This window comes from Octopus bimaculoides, chromosome 12 (genome assembly GCF_046866305.1).
Source record: "Octopus bimaculoides isolate indiv1 chromosome 12, ASM4686630v1, whole genome shotgun sequence".
NCBI classification, from domain to species: domain Eukaryota; kingdom Metazoa; phylum Mollusca; class Cephalopoda; order Octopoda; family Octopodidae; genus Octopus; species Octopus bimaculoides.
Window position 1 is genome coordinate 8,025,508 of NC_142939.1, and position 19,611 is coordinate 8,045,118.

Genomic DNA, 19,611 nt, shown 5'->3' on the forward strand with positions numbered 1-19,611 from the left:
GGTAATAACTCTTCTCCAATGCATTTTTTTCTAAGGGAGGTAATTGCATGTCTCATATTGGAACAACGATCTTCCATAACTGATATACCAGCTGATTAATATCGGTTTTGATACAAAAGTCTTGAGTTTTAGTGTAACCGGTTCTCCAGTAATTATTTAATTGACAAATACGTGTAACTTGGTCTCAGATTGACTGAAAATAAATGGCCGATTGTAAACTAATTTTTGCACAAGCATATTGTTGCTTTCAGTGAAGATACTGTTCAGTATATATAGGTAGATCAATAAGATATCTATATTATCAGTATATACTATGTTTATTGTACTGTTTCTGTACGTTTGATCTGTATATCATTACAGATAATACTGCTAAGTACAATAGTAACCACACCATTTCACTAGAAATAAACTGGATGATGACACTATATAAGGAGTTCTAAACTGACCAGTTACAGTTGTACATCTAACTGTACACACAAGAAGTTATTATATTGTTAATGCTATTTTCATATTATTCCACTGTAGATAATACTGTGATGGTTGATTAGAATATCTTATTACTTTGAAGACTTAATTATTGTTGTCAAGCCAGCTGTTGCTGAGTTTATAGATTTAATTGTGTGGAGTAGGGGCAGGTGGATGATGGATTGATTTCCTATCAAAGCAGAGTGAGTGTTAAATGTATTATTGCATTTTTGGGGCATAGATGGATTGGCAGAATTGTTAGTGAGTCAGACAAAATGCTTGTGATATTTGTTCCAGCTCTTTACATTCTGAGTTCAAATCCTTCCAAGGCCTTTTTTTTTTTATTTTAAAAAATTTTTCTGAGAGTTAGTAAAATATAACTGTAGTCAGGTACTGGTGTAAATTTGTCTAACTCATCCTCCCAGATTTCTGGCATCATGCCTATCAAATAAAAAAAAGCTTTATGGTTTGGCAGAGCCATCAATGTTTCAAAAAAAAAAAAAATTCCTTTTATTTAGTTATGGATTTTTATTTTCTGAGTCAAAAAACCTGACTGAGTTTAACTTAATTCTTCATCCTCGTAGGGTTTGTAAAACAAAGTACCAATTTATCAACTTAACTTTCTCCTCATCCAAATTTCTGACCTTGTGCTAATGTAAGAAATCATTGCTATTATTGCTCTGTGATCAGTGAGGAAAATGGTATGGAAGAAATGGTACTGCATGTCACAAGTAACAATAATTAGATTCATTCATCTATGATCCCTGTGTAAATCTTGTTATGCTTGTTAAAATATGTCCTAATAAGTATTATACTAGGAGCTGTTTGAATTGATTACATACCACTCCTATGTACTTCTGGATTTTTTCCCACTGTAGTATATCATTGTTATTATTGCTTCCTTGTCATAGATTATTTAACCCTTTAGCCTTGTAATGCTTATTTATTCATTGTTTTGAATTGTCCATGCATTATCTTGTAGCTATGAGATTTTGATGATGTAACTGTTAATTTTTTAGAATGATATTGCAGGGTTGGCATGGGAAACCACATCTGACCTATTTGAACATAAAACAGGTTGAATATTTTGGCCAAATGTGGACGGTTTCAATGCCAAATGATTAAGTAGTTGTTGTTCTTTAACCAAGTTCTGGCTTGAAGTAGATTTCTAATTGCATCCCAGCTATGGCTATATCATCATATTTTCAGCCTAGTGTATCAGTATCTATTGTGGCCTTCCACTTTTAGGATGACAGGATGTAAATTGAGGAACATTTGGTTGCTACGTCTAACAAGTTCCTATATATGTTGTTTAGAGTTGTAATCTTGTATATTTCTCTACAATTCAGTAGTTGAACATAGTTGAGGAATCATTGGTTCTAATTTTAATTAACTTAGTATTTACTTAGAGACTACTTCCAATTTACTGCTGTAATTCATACTAATTAAATAGTTATAGCCTCATTGCAGTTATATATTATGCATTTTTTATGTTTATGTTTCATGTTGTTAAAAAATATTTTTGATATATTGCTAAAAAATATATTCCACTTGGTTATCTGTAAATTAGAAATAAGTTTTGGAAACAAAAAGTTATTCTAGAAATAATTGTTGTTGTAACATTAAATTAAAGAAAAAATATGGAACTTGTTTGTTTTTTCCTTTAAATTGAATTTATCATTTTTCTTTTTTCAAATCAGTATTGACATTTTGAATTTAAGATTTTATTGATATACAACAGAGATTTTTGAAAGATTTAAATTTTGAATTCAGATTTAAAGATGAAGTCCTTCATGTTAAAGTAATTTTAGTTGTAATAAAAAAAAAAAATGACAAAATAATTTCAAAATTCCAATTATATTTACAAAATGTTTAGCGATTCATATATAATCTCCACAATAAATGTTTTTGCCAAAGTTTTTCTGATACTAGCTTTCGAAGGGATGAAATTTTCCTTATATATATATATATATATATATATATATATATATATATATAGTAGCTGTTTTTTGTACAGTTAGTCAGATGGCATAGAACATTTTGGTATAAAAGGAGTAAACAAAAAATATATGCACTGATGGATGTTATTTTTTTGTATACTTCTGCAGTATACCAAAACTGTCCACTTGGCCCTCCATCTTTTTGTGTTTACTGTACAAGAAGCTGCTACCTCTATCCCATAGCAAATTTCATGCTAATTTTACTGTTTTTGAGAAGCCAATATCAGTGAGACTTCAATGCCAATAACTACTGTTGATAAAATAAATTTTGATTCTAGAGTCAATATTGAATCTTTCGCTCAGTGTGTTTTGTGTATCTTAATGCACAAAGTTTTAAAGGAAGCAGTTTATACATACATGCATGCATACATACATACATGCATGCATGCATACATACATACATACATACATGCATGCATGCATACATGCATATATACATAATTTTACTAATACATTTCTTTGTTTTCCCATCTGTATATTATCTGTTGTTTGTACTTTGTTGTTATATATGTTAATCAAAATATATATTTAGTTCAATTATCTTTGAGTTGATTGAGATATCAGTTAGTAGCTTTCTCCTTCCTCTTCACTTTTTCCCACCCCTACCCTATTGTTTCTTTTATCTCCCCACCACCACCTCTGTCATATTGTTGTCTCCTGAAGATTTGAACAAAAAAAATGCATAAGTTTCAACATGAGTGTCTCAGCCACAGAGAAAAACTTGCTACAAGCTGGCATAAAAGTATACCTTATGGTTCAATAGGGATTTAAGTTTGTGAAAATAAAAGTATTGCCATAACTATTGTAAGTTTTGTCAGTCTGCACACTTTCTGTTTAGCTAGCTGATACCCTGTCCTCATCCCATGTTATGTCAGTTTGAATGTTAGAGAATTAGTAAACCCTTGTTAACAGGATTTTGCAAATCCATGTGTGAACCCACATGCTCCAATACAAAAGTTATATCCACAATTTTGTTTTGTATATATAGTATATTATGAGTTTGCGTGTGTATATGTTTGTGTACACACACACACACACACACACACACACACACACACACACACACACACACACACACACACTTGTACACACATATATGCTCTAATATAAAAGTAATAACCACATATTTGTATATTTGTTTTGTCTGTCGTATATTCTGAGTTCTTAAACTCTTTTTTTATGTTTCCCATAACAATCTTTATCACTGCTCTGAAGTGAACTTATTTATTGAGCACATTCATAAAACTATCTCATGTTTAGCTGACTTAGGATCCTTGTATTAGACCTATTTATGTCTATTTATTAATCAATATCTGTTTATGTAAACACTTGAGTACAAACAAAAGGATCAGATCATCTGCAAACAGGAAATTAGAAACCTCAGGGGTAAAGAGCTGTGAAGTTTCATCTGCCAGTAAAATATATCAATATATCTGTCTGTCTGTCTGTCTAAGAGAGAGATAAGGGGGACGAGGAGGAAATATTCTTAGATACTTTTTGAAGGGCATTTGGCTTTAGGAAGGGCATCCAACTGTAGAAACTCTGCCAGATCAGATTGGAGCCTAGTGCAGCCTTCTGGCTTGCCAGTCCTCAATCAAATCGTCCAACCCATGCTAGCATGGAAAGCGGATGTTAAACGATGATGATGACTGCAATAATTCATCCTGAGATGGGAATTTAATCTTACCTCTTCTGATGACTAAGTAAGCTTACTAACTTTTACACTAGTAGAAGGACTTTCACTACTGAAAATGATGTACAAACGTTTGTCTGTTCATTACGTTATTACTATGTTAGAAATGGAGTTGCACATAAATTTCTATGATGGATGTAACTGAAAGGACTCGGGACATAGACTTCCCTCTTCAACCAAGCCTCCATCGACTTATTCATTTTCCCACATGGAGAGCTGTGTGAGGGTGGAAGAAGTGCTCCTGTACGCCACTAAATTTGTTGAAAGGCAGGGGGGAAAATATTAAGGCACAAGGAATACAGCTGGGAGAAAAAAAAACATTTTTGGTAATCTAAGTAATTCTGGATCTGTGGGGTTTCTTGATTGGCCTTTGGTGACAGACCTCCTCCTGGAACTATATTTTTTGTATTCTGTGTGTAAATCTATGCTTTTTGAAGCCTGTCCTTGTATTATCCTTCCTCTGTCACCTTTGTAGTAATAAGAAGGAATTATTTTTTGGTAGAATTTTAGTGTTGGTCAAAGTACATTGTAGCAGTTGTTCTAATTCTTTAGATTTTGGTTTGAAATCCTGCTGAGGTCAACTTTGTACTTTATTCTTCCAGAGTCAGTAAAATAAAGTACCTGTCAATTACTAGAATTGATTTAATTGATGAATCTCACAAATGCTGTTTCAACTTATCTTTCATTGATATGATATAAATTCCAGCCTAATACTAGAGCAAGGTTCCTATCTAATTCACTGTACCACTATCAATATTATTAATATTGTTTATAAGGTAGCGAGCTGGCAGAAGAGTAAAATGCTTGGCATTTCTTCTGGCTCTTTATGTTCTGAGCTCAATTCCTGCAATGGCTGAGTTTGCCTTTCCTTTTTTCAAGGTTGATAGAAGTAAAATATCAGTGAGCTTGTTATAATTAATTAGCTCTCCCGCTAAATTTACTGACTTTGTGCTAAAGTTTAAAACAAAAATTTTTTTCATTGCTTATATACTTGTTCACTCATTTCTATTATGAAATGTAACAGTAACTTCTCAAATAAGATAATTCTACCTGTTTCATTATGTTGATCTCCTTCTACTCAGACATTCCATTTTATCTACTCATATCTGCATTGATGAGATATATATATATATATATATATATATATATATAGTATTTGCATGGACATCATACAGTATGTATTTAGTTTTATGTAACTGTTGCCAAATTCATATAGGTATATATTCTTGCTATTCTGAGGTAGAAATAACTCCTGAAGAGACTGGGTAATTACAGAAATTTTTGCACTTCACCATTACTGCACTGTTTGAACTTACTGTCACGGGCATCATAAAGGCACCTTCTCATGAGACATTTTCTCAGGCTCAGTTTCCTTGCCAGTCCTGGTTGTTTCACTTCATTTGTATTAAGTCCTGCCCCTGAGACATGATCAAACAATATACAGTATTATTTCTCTTTTGTAAATGTATAAATAGATCTACTTTAGATTTTGTTTCAACTAACTTCAAATTCGGAAAACATTGTAAGCTTTTCTCTCTAATTATTTCCCTTAGTTACAGACCCCTGACTTTATGAAGCAAGTTCTTGATTCAATATTCCATTGAATATAATATAATAAATAACACAAATATCTATTTTAGTTTCCTAGTGATCAAACTCTCTGCTTTTCTATTTGTGTGTGTGATCTGTTTGACAGAAACTTTTTAGATTTTTTCTCAACATAGTTGAAGCCATGCTTCAGTTTAGAAAATGTTAGTCATCTTACAGAAATGCTACGTCTCTACATTTTGTTTCTATTGCATTTAAATCTGCTAAATGCCCCAACCCTTCCAGTTAATTCTAAATATTTGTCCATCTTTCCATAGAGATCTGCTAAATATTGCCTGACCCATTTCAACTAAAAGCTACTAACTGTTCATCGTTCAACTCAGTCATGTTAAGTTTATTTCCTGTATGTATTGTCACAATTATATGATTGTATACTTGAGAAACAGTGACTGTTTAATTGCTAATTAAACAAAACTCCTTCCCCCATACCTAATTAGGTACTGATTTATCAGGGGAGAGGACTTGAAAAATTGTTTTTTTTAAAGTAGGGTTGGTGGTTCTGTTTGTTTTCATATTTCAATGCTATAATAGCCTCTCACAACCCTGTCACTGTTTCTTTTCATAAAGACAAGGGAATGTTTCTCTCAGGTGAGTTTCCAGAATTGATTTTACACAAGGATGTTTTTTTTTTTTTTATTCACAAGAGACAAATGCAGACAAAGGGATTTCTTTTCCATTGACAATTTCTCTTCCATTGACAATCTCTCTTCTAGTTTTCAAACAACTTTTTTCAATATCAATATGTTATGAACAATTCTTTGGAGTTCAAAACAAAAATATTACACAAGATCTTCATTAGATTGACTCTATTTGTCTACAATTCTCTACAAAGTATCTTATTTACTCTCTTCACCACAACTTTTTTATAACTATTTTGTTTATTCTAAACAAGAAATAATTTCAAAAAACCTTAAAGTTGGCATAAAATCGTAAGTATTTATTAAACAAGGCCCAATTCAAACAATATAATTTTGTGATTATATTTTGTGAAAAAACATAACTTTTTTTTCCCAAGTTAAGATTTAATTCAAATTTTGTTTATTCTTTCGAACAACACTGCTTTAATCTCTCATACGTGGTGTACATGTCAGTTGAATGCATTAATGTTTTGGTTCTTCGGTGAACACCACAACTAATGAATATTATAATAGTCTATGATATATGATCATTTTATTTCAATGCATCTATGGCAGTCAGCATATAGGTCTTCAACTGATAGTGTCATCTCAATTGTATTTAACTGATTACACCATTTCAGCTGATTCAAGTATGTGTTACTGAGTATTATAGTGCTTACAAAACCAGATTCTAAAGTACCAGTAGCAATGATGTTGGGATCTTGAACAGTTCATTTACTAATAATCTATTTTCCTTCTGAAACTATCAAAAACCTATGCCGTCTGTATTACTGTGTTAAGCTTATTTTCATAGTTGACGCAAATGTGTTCAAGAAGTTTTATTAGTATATGCAGTACTTTATAGATAAAGCAAGAGTTATTGCTCTTACATTAGTAATATGATTATAACTTCACAGCGTGTGTATGTATTCTTTTATTGGTTTCGAAGGTTGGAGAGTGACTTCAGTGTTTGCTTTTTCGATCGGTTCCTGTTTTATCGACCACAAATTCGTCATTTGAATTTTTTTTTCCACCATCTTATATGAACACTCACACTAAGTTAGCTATTCCGGTTACTTTGTTTAGGAGTAATGTGTATGGATTCTTCTTTTTAAACAAACAATTAAAATGCAAATAATAATAATAATAATAATAATAATAATAATAATAATAATAATGATCATTATTTTACCACGAAAGGCAATTATAACAATAACTCAAATCAATCATTATTCATAACTCTTATTGTCAACTACGTAAATCTCTTTGACTGCACTCTTAAAAGAAAAAAGAAAAAAAAAAACTTGCCTGTGGCTTCAGTCAGTCAACTGATTTGTCTGCGATTGTCTGTGTGGGAGTGTGATCAGCATTTTGAATTCTCTTACTTTATTCTGTTAGTTGATATTGTTTTTTTTTTTATCTCTTCATTTTCATTTTATCTTAATTTGTTCTGACTTTAATGAATTTTTAGTTTAGGGAAGAGTATGCAACACATTATTTGTATAGTGTCCATTTATCTCTTGCACCTTATATTCACACACTGTTCATTGCTAATGTTTTATCTGTGCGTGTACATATATATATATATATATATATATATGGATTCATGCGCATATACTCACATACTTTTCATTTATGAAATTCTGATAGAGGTATTGTTAGAATTTGATTGTCACCTCTGCTAGTCTCTGGGTGCCACCTTGTTCACTTGCATTTTGCGCCCTTATTATATTGTTTATTTTTGTAAGAGAGACACAAGTGTGTGAGTTCGTGATGCTTGTTAAATTTTGCTGCATAAGCCCTAATAATTCTTCATAGCTTGTAGCCTCTATCTATCTGACAATACATTCTGTTTTCACTACACACTTGTGTTGTTAGCTCTAGTTGTGGCACCTAGCTATTTCGAAACAAAACTTAAGTTATTGTGCCTACATTTTGTTGATATCCAAATCGACAGTTAAAAAAAAACTTCACCAAAGCTAGTGAGAAAAGATACAAACTCGCATCATGACAATGATTTTTCACATAGAATCAATAATACAGATTTTGTAGAAAGAAGCAGTTGTTGAATCGTATTGGCCACAGTATACAGCTGGTACTTTGTTTTATCCGTCCTTGAAGGATGAAAGGTAAATTTGACTTTGATAGGATTCAAATTCAGAAAGTAAGGGAATTCAACTAAATACTGCAACATGTTTCTGTCTTCCACTGTACCAATGTTCTGTCAATATTGATGATAATAATAATAATAGTAATTAGTAATAATGATAAAAAATTATGTTGATTTCTAATGAGATACACGGTCACAGTCAGTAACACCAATCCCAGTACTTGAGAGCTACTTCATTACAACTATTGGAAGGTAGATGTCAAAATTGACTCTAGTAGGCTGTAACTAAATGCTGCAAGGCTTTTCGTCTGGTGTGGTTATTGATTTATGATATTTTTATAGACATACAGGCATAGGAGTGGCTGTGTGGTAAGAAGCTTGCTTCCCAACCACATGGTTCCAGGTTCAGTCCCACTACCTGGCACCTTGAGCAAGCGTCTTCTATAGCCTTGGAGTGGATTTGGTAGATGGAAACTGAAAAGAAGCCCGTCATACACACACACACACACACACACGTATATATATGTTTGTGTTTGTCCCATCGCCTGACAACCAATGTTGGTGTGTTTACGTACCCGTAACTTAGCAGTTCGACAAAAGAGACTGATAGAATAAGTACTAGGCTTACAAAGAATAAGTCCAGGGGTCAATTTGTTTGACTAAAGGTGGTGCTCCAGCATGGCCCCAGTCAAATGACTGAAACCAAAAAAAAAAAAAAATACACATTCCTAGCTACTGTTACTTCTGATAATAATTGTAAATCAGTGACAGTTCCTATTAACCCTTTTGTGAATCCTTGATATTCTACACTGATGGTGTTTAACAGTACCTTCTCTAGCATCAAACAGGAGACTCAACCTGTATCAGGGTAGTTTACTGGTATGCTGCTGATATAATCTTTCCTAGATTGTTTGTCAGTTATCTTGTGTCTAGGAAAATGCCATTGGAGAGAATGTGTCACTGAACTCTAAAGCAGTAGACTCTCACATACCTCATCTACTGTGGATGTCTACCTTACTTAACTCTTTCTTGGAATCAATCTAAAGTGTTCCTCTTGGGTGTGGATCACTATCTTCTCCGATAAAACTAGGTTAAACAAGACATATCTGAAAACAGACCAGGTATATGCTGCAAATGTAAATGATATAAAGATGAGGTTCATAATCACATTTCTTACTAATATATTGACCTTTATTTATTTATATTTTATTGATTATAATTTGAATGTCCATTTTCCCAAATTACTTGTAATATTCATTCTAGCTCTTTACGTTCTTATTTCAAATTCTGCCAATGTCAGCTGCAACATTCATCCATTCAGGGTAAATAAAATGATGTGCAAATCAAGTACCTTGCTCAATATAAATGTCTGTTGTTCCTTCCTCTCAAATTTGAGATATTGTACTCTTTGCTTGTGTTAGAAATTAATATAAACTAAAGATTTAGGACTAAAAAAAAAAACCAACTTTTTAAAAAATTTTGTGGTTCTCTCTTTGAGCTTCATATATATTGAATACAGGTGAGATATCTTGTAATGTTGAATATTAACAGAACCATTCTGCTATGCTAGATCTAAGTGGCTACTGAGTTATCTGTGAAATATTTGGTTTGCTTGAGGAGAATAAACTCTACAAATAAACTTTTGAAAGAATCAATTTGATAAAGGAGTTGTTAGTTCTTTGTACTGTAATCAGTAGAACTTCTGACTGGGAAGTGATAGAGATAGAATGTTCTTTTCATCAACAAGTTTGCTGTTGTGCACCCATGACAAGAGTGTAAGTGCCCTGAGAGAAATGTTGGACATAAGAAGCATTGGATTTGACGTGCAAGAGAGAGACGACTGCACTGGTATGGTCACGTACTACGGATGGATGAGGAGAGCTGTGTGAAGAAGTGTCATTCCCTAACAGTGGAAGGAACCCATGGTAGAAGGACACCCAAGAAGACAAAGGTTGAGGTGGTGAAGCATGACCTTCAAAGGTTGGGCCTCACAGAGGCATTGACGAAAGACTGAGACCTCTGGAGATGTGCTGTGATTGAGAAGACCTGGCAAGTAAAGTGAGATCACAGCCATAGCCTCCACCAGTGTTGCATGACCAGCCCACTTAAAAAAGTACCTTTGGATTGTCTGGCGACATGCCATGCTTGAGGAAACCTATTGAGTCAAGTACATCAAAATCAAATCAAACTGCATTCAAATGGAAATTGTAGTTGTGACTGATGCCAGTGCCGCCTGACTGGCTCCCATGCTGGTGGCACACAATAAGCACCATTCATGTGTGGGTCGTTGCCAGTGCCGCTTGACTGGCTCCCTGTGCTGGTGGCATGTAAAAAGCACCATCCAAACATGGTCGATACCAGCCCCGACTAGCTCCTGTGCCAGTGGCATGTAAAAAGCACCCACTACACTCTGAGTGGTTGGCGTTAGGAAGGGCGTCCAGCTGTAGAAACATTGCCAGATCAGATTGGAGGCTGTTGCAGCTTCCTGGCTTGCCAGACCCTAGTCAAACCGTCCAACTCATGCCAGCATGGAAAACGGATGTTAAACGATGATGATGTATGTATGTTGGTGTGTGTATGTGTGCATATATGGATACGTATGTAATTACACCTCACAGGCCCGAGTATTTATATATACAAAGTAAGACTGTTTGTGTCTGTCATTAAGCTTTCTTATAGCATTAGTGAGATTGTATCACAATCCTCAGTTTCCCTGCCAGGCAGTTTTTAATTTTCAGTGTGTTTGTTGTGTGTTGTATGAATACTTGTGCACTCACACACACACACACGTGTGTGTGTGTGTGTGTATACATATATACAATCTCTGATACAATAAACAGATCAGTTTATAAATAATTGTAAACCTCAGTGTCCAGATTATTTCACCCCCAGCTAGTATGATTTATAAACATTGATTAATTTGGTCATTGAACTCACAGATTATAGCATTATTTGAAATTTAATTCACCTCTGTATTTTTGGCTTTCTAACATGGAGATTTGCAGTTTGTATTTACTACTGCTATTACTACTACTACTACTAAATAGATGATGTCTGTGCCTCTAAAACTTGTGACCTTATGATGAAGTTATGAAGTTGAAATTATTGTTATTAAGGAAGGTAGACTTACTGAAGCACTCGTGTTTAGTTGCTCTAATTGACTTGGTCTTTCATCGTTATGGTGTATGTGAATTGATATTGGAGCATTGCAGTTACATTGGAAGAACCTTTCATAGTGACATAATTAGCAAGGCCGGTGTCTGAAAATATGGATTAGTCGAATTAAATCACATCTTGAATCAATATCTGGCTCTTGCATATATGGTCTCTGCTGTTGGGTTTGAACCAGCTCAACTAATCTTCATTGAATGCCAACACAATAAAGTACCGCTCTGGAAGCGGGTTGATCTAATTAACCCTGTTCCCAAATTTGAGTCCTATGACTGTTAGAAATAATTATTGTTTCTTTTAACTTTTTCTTCTTTTAACCTTACCCACATTCTGTAGCTCCCTCTTTCACTCTTACTTCCTGTTTCTGTTGTGCCTGTAATTCAAAGGGTCAGTTTTGTCACAATCTGTGTCTCGCTGAATATCCCCGAGAACGTTAATTTCACGAGCAGGCTGGTTGGGTTGATCGGATCAACTGGAACCCTCGATGTCGTAAGCGACGGAGTGCCAACAACAAACAACAACATATATATGCCTACAACATTGAACAAGTGTTTTTGAATCCGTGTAGGTAACAGAAATTTATATAGGGTCTGTTGGTTACCAACTACCTAAGTACACCAAAAGCCAAGTAGCATAGTAGGCAGAGTCAGCAGCAACAATAAAAGTTTTTACTTAGTATAATAAGGGTAGGTGTATTATGGCAATTCCTGAGGTCATTCATTACTCAAATTATTCAACTTCTCACAGAACTCACTTTTTAAGGGGTACCAACCATTTCCATGTATATATACCTACAGGAGTAGGAAATAGAAGTTTATACAGCTAAATTTATTCATCCAAAGCCAAATAGCATAGTGGGCAGAGGCGACAGCAACACCAGAACTTTCTATTTTGTATGTAGGGTAGGTAGGTAGGTATATGGTAATTCCAGAGGTCAGTCATTACTCAGTTTCTGAGGTCATCTGTTACTCAGATTATTCTGGCTCACTCAGAACTGTTTGTTTTTTGCTTTTTTTTTTTTTATAAGTTTCTTTCTTTTTCCTCACCTGCCACCAAATATTTTTTTTTTTTTTAATTCTGAACCAAATATTTTTCTACTTTCAGTTTTAGCTTATTGTTGTTATTGTTGCATACTATTCCTCCATCAAACTTCTTCTTTATTCTAGTAGCTATCAGTGTGTATATTTTCAGTAGCATTTCATGTTTTCTGTTGTTTTGTTTTTTTTTTGTTTTGTTTTTTGTTTTCTTTCCTTTCTGATCTTTTATATAAAATAAATAAATAGAGCGATTTCTTGCCATGTGTCTGCAATTTTGTTTTCCAACCGGCCGACTAACTTTACCCTGGGCAGTGGACAACTGCTTATCTCCAAGCATACTTATGCTCCATCGTTCCTCGCTTTTCCGTTGACCAGCCGGATTCTGACTACGAGGTAATACAATGTTGTTCATCTCCCCCCGTGCATCGACGCTGCATACGCGCATACATACATACATGAACTGTATATATGTATGTGTGTAGTCACTTATATGTGTCAGTGTATGCATATTGATTTTTTTTTTTTTTTTGATTAGAAACATTTCCTCCCTATAGAGTGTCTTTAGTTCACTGTGGCTTTTAATATGGACTGTCTACTTTTTTTTGGCATATTTAGTGTGTGTGTGTGTGTGTGTCTGTATATGTATATATGTGTGTGTGTATATATATATATATATATATATATATATATCTTTATATGTGTGTATATACATATATATATTTATGTGTGTGTATATATATATATATATATATACATACACACACACTCTATACATATATTAATGAATGTGGGCTATTTTTGTGTGTAGGTATGCATGACTTTTTGAATATAGATGTATGACAGTATGTGTACACGTGTGTATGTGTGTGTGTGTGTGTGTGTATACATGTGTGTGTACATGTGTGTGTGTGTGTGTGTGTGTGTGTATATATATAAAATATATTTAGTCATTCTTAATACGTTCTATCAAATTCAAATGTGAATACCTGATTATTTTTCAGTCCTATATTTAAGAGATGAGGAATTATGCACATTATTTACATTATTTACATTTGACGGATATTTGTCCTTATCTTGTTTGTTGTTAACACAACGTTTCGGCTGATATATCCTCCAGCCTTCATCAGGTGTCTTGGGGAAATTTCGAACCTGAGTTCTCATTCCTAAGGTATTTTTCAATGTTATTATTATTATTATTATTATTATTATTATTACTATTATTCAGTGGTTAAGAGTGCGGGCTACAAGCCCCAAGATTCCGAGTTCGATTCCAAGCAGTGATCTGAATAATAATAATAATAATAATAATAATAATAATTATAATTATTATTATTATTATTATTATTATTATAACAACACCACCAAAAAATACCTGAGGAATGAGAACCCAGGTTCGAAATTTTCCCAAGACACCTGATGAAGGCTGGAGAGTATATCAACCGAAACGTTGTGTTAACAAACAAGATGAGGACAAATATCCATCAGATGTAAATAATGCTGATTATTTAGAAGATCTGTGTTCATCATGCAGGTTCCACTGATGTAATGTATGTTTGAGACACCGTAGTGTTTCTTCTACCCTGTTGTGTCTACTCACTCACAGCTACCTTGCTGAACTGATGAATCTGACAAGCGCACGAGCTCGTGTTTGCATGCTGATGTCTGCCAAATAGATGATAGTTAACGAGGTGAATGCAGAATAGTGAGAATCGAAACACTAATTTACCTGTTCGTTAGGGCCAGCAGGGGAGTTTCAACTGAGGAGACACACCATAAGGTTGAAAGAGCATGTCTCAAAGTCCCCTTACACCAGTAAACCGTGTGTGTTATGAACATACATTGCCTTAAGAAAGGAGGTGTTCTTTGTTGGATTATATATATACACACACACCTATGTATGTATAGAAACATACACATGCATTCATACATAGATTTAGGCAGATATAAACAATAGCTCAAAATAGTTTTATTGTGCGATTTTGCTGTTCATTTGGTTCCTTCTTGGTTAAAACTTGTATCTGATGAAGGTATGAAGTAGGGCTCAGTGAGACTGCTTTGGTGCTTCAGGACAATTAGAATTGCCTGACTATTTCATTTTTAATAACTTGGCTTTTTTCTCTTGGCTATTTTTCTTTGTTTTTACATACTTTTTCTTCTTTTTGGCTTTTTACTTTTCGTCTCAAATGGTAAGATCGTAAGAATATTAGAATTGGCACAAGTATGGACAAAACACTTTTACATCATGAGTTTGAATCCTTCCTAAGTTGGCTTTTACATTTTGTCCTTCCAGGATCAATGAAATAAAGTTCCAATTAAGTATTGGAGAGCAATCTTATTGACTTTCCCCATCTGCACCAAAACTAAGGCTTTATTTGAGTCCATGTTAGAAATTATTATCATTATTGTTGTTGTTATTATGGTGGTAAGCTGGAGGAATTGTTGTTAGCTTGTTGAGCAAAATGCCAAGCAGCATTTTGCTTATCTTTACGTTCTGAGTTCAAATGCTGCCAGGGTTGACTTCGCCTTTCATCCTTTTTTGGGGTTGATAAAATAAGTACCAGTTAAGCACTGGAGTTGATCTATTCAACTTTACTCCCCACCCCAAATTACTGGCTTTGTGCCAAAATTTGAAACCAGTGTTCTTATTATTTCAAATTCTGCTGAGATTGACTTAGCCTTTAGGGATTGATAAATTGAGAACCAGTCGAAAACTGAGGTTCAGGTAATCAACTAGACCCCTCTCCAAATTTCAGGCCTTCTAACTATAGTGGAAAGGTTTATTATTATTATTATTATTATTATTATTATTATTATTTTCCTTGTCATCAATGGTAAGATGGCTGTTTTATTATTTTTTTTTAAATTTTTATTTATCGATGCCAGCTGCTTGCAATAGGAACCAAGCATCGTATTGTGATTCTGGTTCCAAATATATTTTTAGCTTCTTGTTTATTTTGGATATTTATTTTTTCGGCTTTGTTTCTTTTATTTTCTGAGACCTTTTTTTTTTTTCAGTAATGGGTTACCCCCTCATGCATTTAAATGTCTCTGTGTCTAAATATTTGACACCTTTTACAGTCTCATATTTCATTTAGAATATCCCCCCCCCCCCCCGCCTCATTTTTTTCTTCTTTGTATCATTCATTGTTTCAGTCCAATTAATGTTTTTTTGGTAAATCTGACAATCTCAAATTCTCTCCCTCCACCACCACCACCACCACCACCATCACAGGATCCACCCACTTGCTGTAGGATCCTCTCTTCCACTATGTAAATCCAGAAGATATTTGGTGGTACTCCAGCTGAAAATATATATAAATGAATAGATATTGCTTCAGCTTCAGCCTTACTTTCTCTTCATAATTCACTTTGCTTTAATTGTACAGCACTGGGAAATTGCAATGGAAGCAAATTTCGCTCGAGTTCTGTTAGCTTAGCTCTATTTTTGGTTGTTTTACGCATGGCTTTTGATTACATTTCAGTTTGCTAGCAGATTTATTTTCACTATATTTTACTGTTGTTTTTAATTACATTATATATGTGTTTATATACACATACACTCGTATATTTATTCACTTATACAGTTTGTCTGTGTGTATATATATATAATGCATTATTGGAAGCTTATATATTTGCAATAATTATTATATAAATAACTATATTATATATAATTATATGTATGGGTATAGTGTTACATATTACTATAAACATAGTTTCTCCTAGAGATAATTATATAAATAACTAGTGTGTGTGTGTGTGTGTATATATATATACATATATATATATATATATATATATATATATATATATCTTTGTGTGTGTGTGTTTGTGTGTGTGTGTGTGTGTGTATGTATATAAATATATATATATATATATATATATATATATATATATATTGTTGTTGTTGACACTCCGTCGCTTACAACGTTGGGGGTTCCAGTTGATCCGATCAACGGAACAGCCGGCTCATGAAATTAACGTGCAAGTGGCTGAGCACTCCACATTTTGAATGAGATGTCTCTTACTTGAAATGCAGATAAGAATTAGCAACAAGAGCATCCAATTACAAAACCCATGCTGGAATGGAAAAACAGCAGATGTAAAAATTAGTAAACATCTTTTCTTTGTCTCTCTCCTTTATTCTTTTTATTAAATTTCTTTGAAGAAGCAAAATAGCTAATTTAGAAAATCTCAATAAGTGATGAAAGTAGTAACTATACTAAGAATTAATGTTTATCGCCACATCAATATGGCTGTTCAAGGATCTGGCGGAGAATCTGCCTGGGGTCAAAATGGTAGTAATGTTGAATGGCCATATTGGTGTGACAATAAACATTATTCCTTTGAAGAAAAAAAACTCAGTAATTATTTACTTTACTCTCCAAGTCAACTTGTCATCTTTCTGAAATCATGAAAATATACTCAAATTTTCTGATACAGGATTTAACCTAATCAGCTATAAGCTCTTGAAGCCAGTGCTCCATTATCGCAAGAGCCCAGTGTCTGTAACCAGTAACAACTGTTGTCTGGCAGACTATATGAATTTCTTGCAGTTCTATTTGTTTTCTCCAAAGCTTCAGGCCTTTGCTTTTGTGCCTATGCCAAAAGCTGAGTATTCATCCTATTGTTTGCTGAAAAGTTTGTGATAGTTTGTCTTCTAACAGTGCTTGGTTTGTCTTCTAACAGTGCTTGGTTTGTGAGATTTATTTCTTGGGAATAGCATCATTTTTCTGATCTAGAATTTCACAAGCAAAAATGGAGAACTTTGCACACTGCTCAACTATATGCTAAAATAATGTGTGTGTGTGTGTGTGTGTGTATACACATACAATTCTAAAAGGAAAATTAGAGGGAAAGGAAACAAAGATAAAAATTCCACCATTGTATTTCAGATGCGATCTTAGGAAATCCTGATTAAATTAACACTTCAGAAAAAGCCAGTTTTGTAGTTGGAATTATTATTATTATTATTATTATTATTATTATTATTTGCTGCTTATATATGCAGTATAGATGTTGACTACTAGAAATTGAAAATGGGTTAGTTTTCCCTTTTGTTTCTTTTCCTTTCCCCTTCAGCTTTGAAGATGAAAAAAAGGGAGAGGAAAGAGAGAGAGAGAGAGTGTGTGTGTGTGTGTGTGTGTGTGTGAGAAAGAAAAGACTTCATGCAGGATTGTAAGCTGTTCAAAGCAATGATGATTTATCCATTCTGGTGATGTTTGACTGTTACAGGTGGAATGGCAACTTAGTTAGGGATTTATTTAGCCTATAATTGTTTCTCCTTCTCCATATTCATCGAGCTCTAATCTGGAGTTCTGTGTAATTGGAGGATTTCATGGAAATTTCTTTTTTAAGACCAGTCTTAGACTGATTCACCTACTAATCATTATTTAATAGTTCACATGAGATATACCAGTGTGTGTGTGTGTGTGTGTGTATCATTATTATATATATACATACACATGTATATGTATGTGTGTATGAAAATACACTGAAAGAAGCCCATTGTGTGTGTGTGTGTGTGTGTGTGTGTGTGTGTGTGTGTGTGTGTGTGTGTATATAGAAAGGTAGATGCATGTATGTGTTCATGTGTTCATGTTACTATCTCCTTTGCTGTGATTTTGCATGATGTCTGATCATCATTATCGTTTAACATCCATTTTCCTTGCTGGCATGAGTTAGATGGTTTGACCAGTGCTGGAGGGCTATACCAGTCTCTTTTGGCTTGTTTCTATGGCTGGATGCTCTTCTTAATGCCAATTTTTCATGGAGAAATACTACCTTGCTTGGAAACTGGTGAGGATTGATGGTAGGATGGGCATCCAGCTGTAGGAAATCCACCTTAACAAAATTCTGTCCAACCCATGCATGTATGGAAAAGTGGACATTGCACTGATGATTGTGTGTCTTTGTGTGTCTTTGTCTTGATACCTCGTGCTAATTAACAAACATGATTATTATTATTATTATTGTAAAAGGCAGCGAGCTGACAGAATTGTTAGTGCATTGAACACAATGTTCAGCAGCATTTCTTCCAATCGTGTTCTCATTTCTAATTCCACCAAAGTTGACTTTTCCTTTTATCCTGTTAAGGTCAGTAAAATAAGTACAATTTGAGCCTAGGGTTGAAGTAATCAGTTATCCCATCTTCTAAAATTGCTGGTCTTATGCCGAGATTCGAAGCCATTATTATCATTATTACTATCTTAGGTAGTGAACTAGCAGAATCGTTAGCGTGTCAGGTAAAATACTTGCAGAATTTCTTCCAGCTCTTTAACATTCTGAGTTCAAATCCACCAAGGTCAACTTTACCTTTCATCTTTTCAGGGCTCAATAAATAAAGTATGGATTCAGTAGTGGGGGTCATTGCAATTGATTTACCCACTCCCTCTAAAATCACTAGCCTTCTTACAAAATTTGGAAGAATTATTGTTATCTTCTCTAACACTGAGTTTTACCATCTTCATCATTATTATAGATAACCTCAACTTGATGAAATAAGATTGCTTGTCTAATTAATTACGAGACTATGGAGCAGCCAATCTATAAATGGACCTCTGTGTTAGTGGTTTCACAAAACCCTTTTTTTTTCTGTCCTTTAAGGGATGCCACAGTTAAATTAAATCCCCCATTCCTGCATGTTAGTCAGCACTTGTTGCATGAATAGCTCGGTCTTTCCTTTAGATTCTTTAGGATGTTTTTTTTAAAAATATTTTTATTTTGTTTCAATACCACCACTGCTACCACCACCACACATTTTCCACTCTCACCAAACTGTCATTAACAACTGCTTTCAGCTTTATATATTACTATATTACTGTTGTTGTTGAAGCTATTATTATCATTATTATTATTATTATTATTATTATTATTATTATTATCATTATGTTGAAATTAAAGAAATTATTGC

At 33.8% G+C, this 19,611-nt stretch overlaps 1 protein-coding gene across 10 annotated transcripts in view; it reads left to right on the forward strand.

Moving 5' to 3' along the window:
• Positions 1–19,611, forward strand: part of LOC106870418 (sorting nexin-2) — a 79,144-nt gene that overhangs the window by 41,099 nt on the left and 18,434 nt on the right. For 3 of the 10 annotated variants that reach the window (XM_089360742.1, XM_089360749.1, XM_089360744.1), the window contains 2 exons: positions 6,334–6,354; positions 13,014–13,094. The exons of 4 other annotated variants lie outside the window; for them this stretch is intronic. In XM_089360742.1, the coding sequence (XP_089216868.1) occupies positions 6,334–6,354; positions 13,014–13,094 (102 nt within the window). The remainder of the gene's footprint in view (positions 1–6,333; positions 6,355–13,013; positions 13,095–19,611) is intronic. 3 more of the 10 variants (XM_089360743.1, XM_089360747.1, XM_089360746.1) reach the window with 2 other exon arrangements.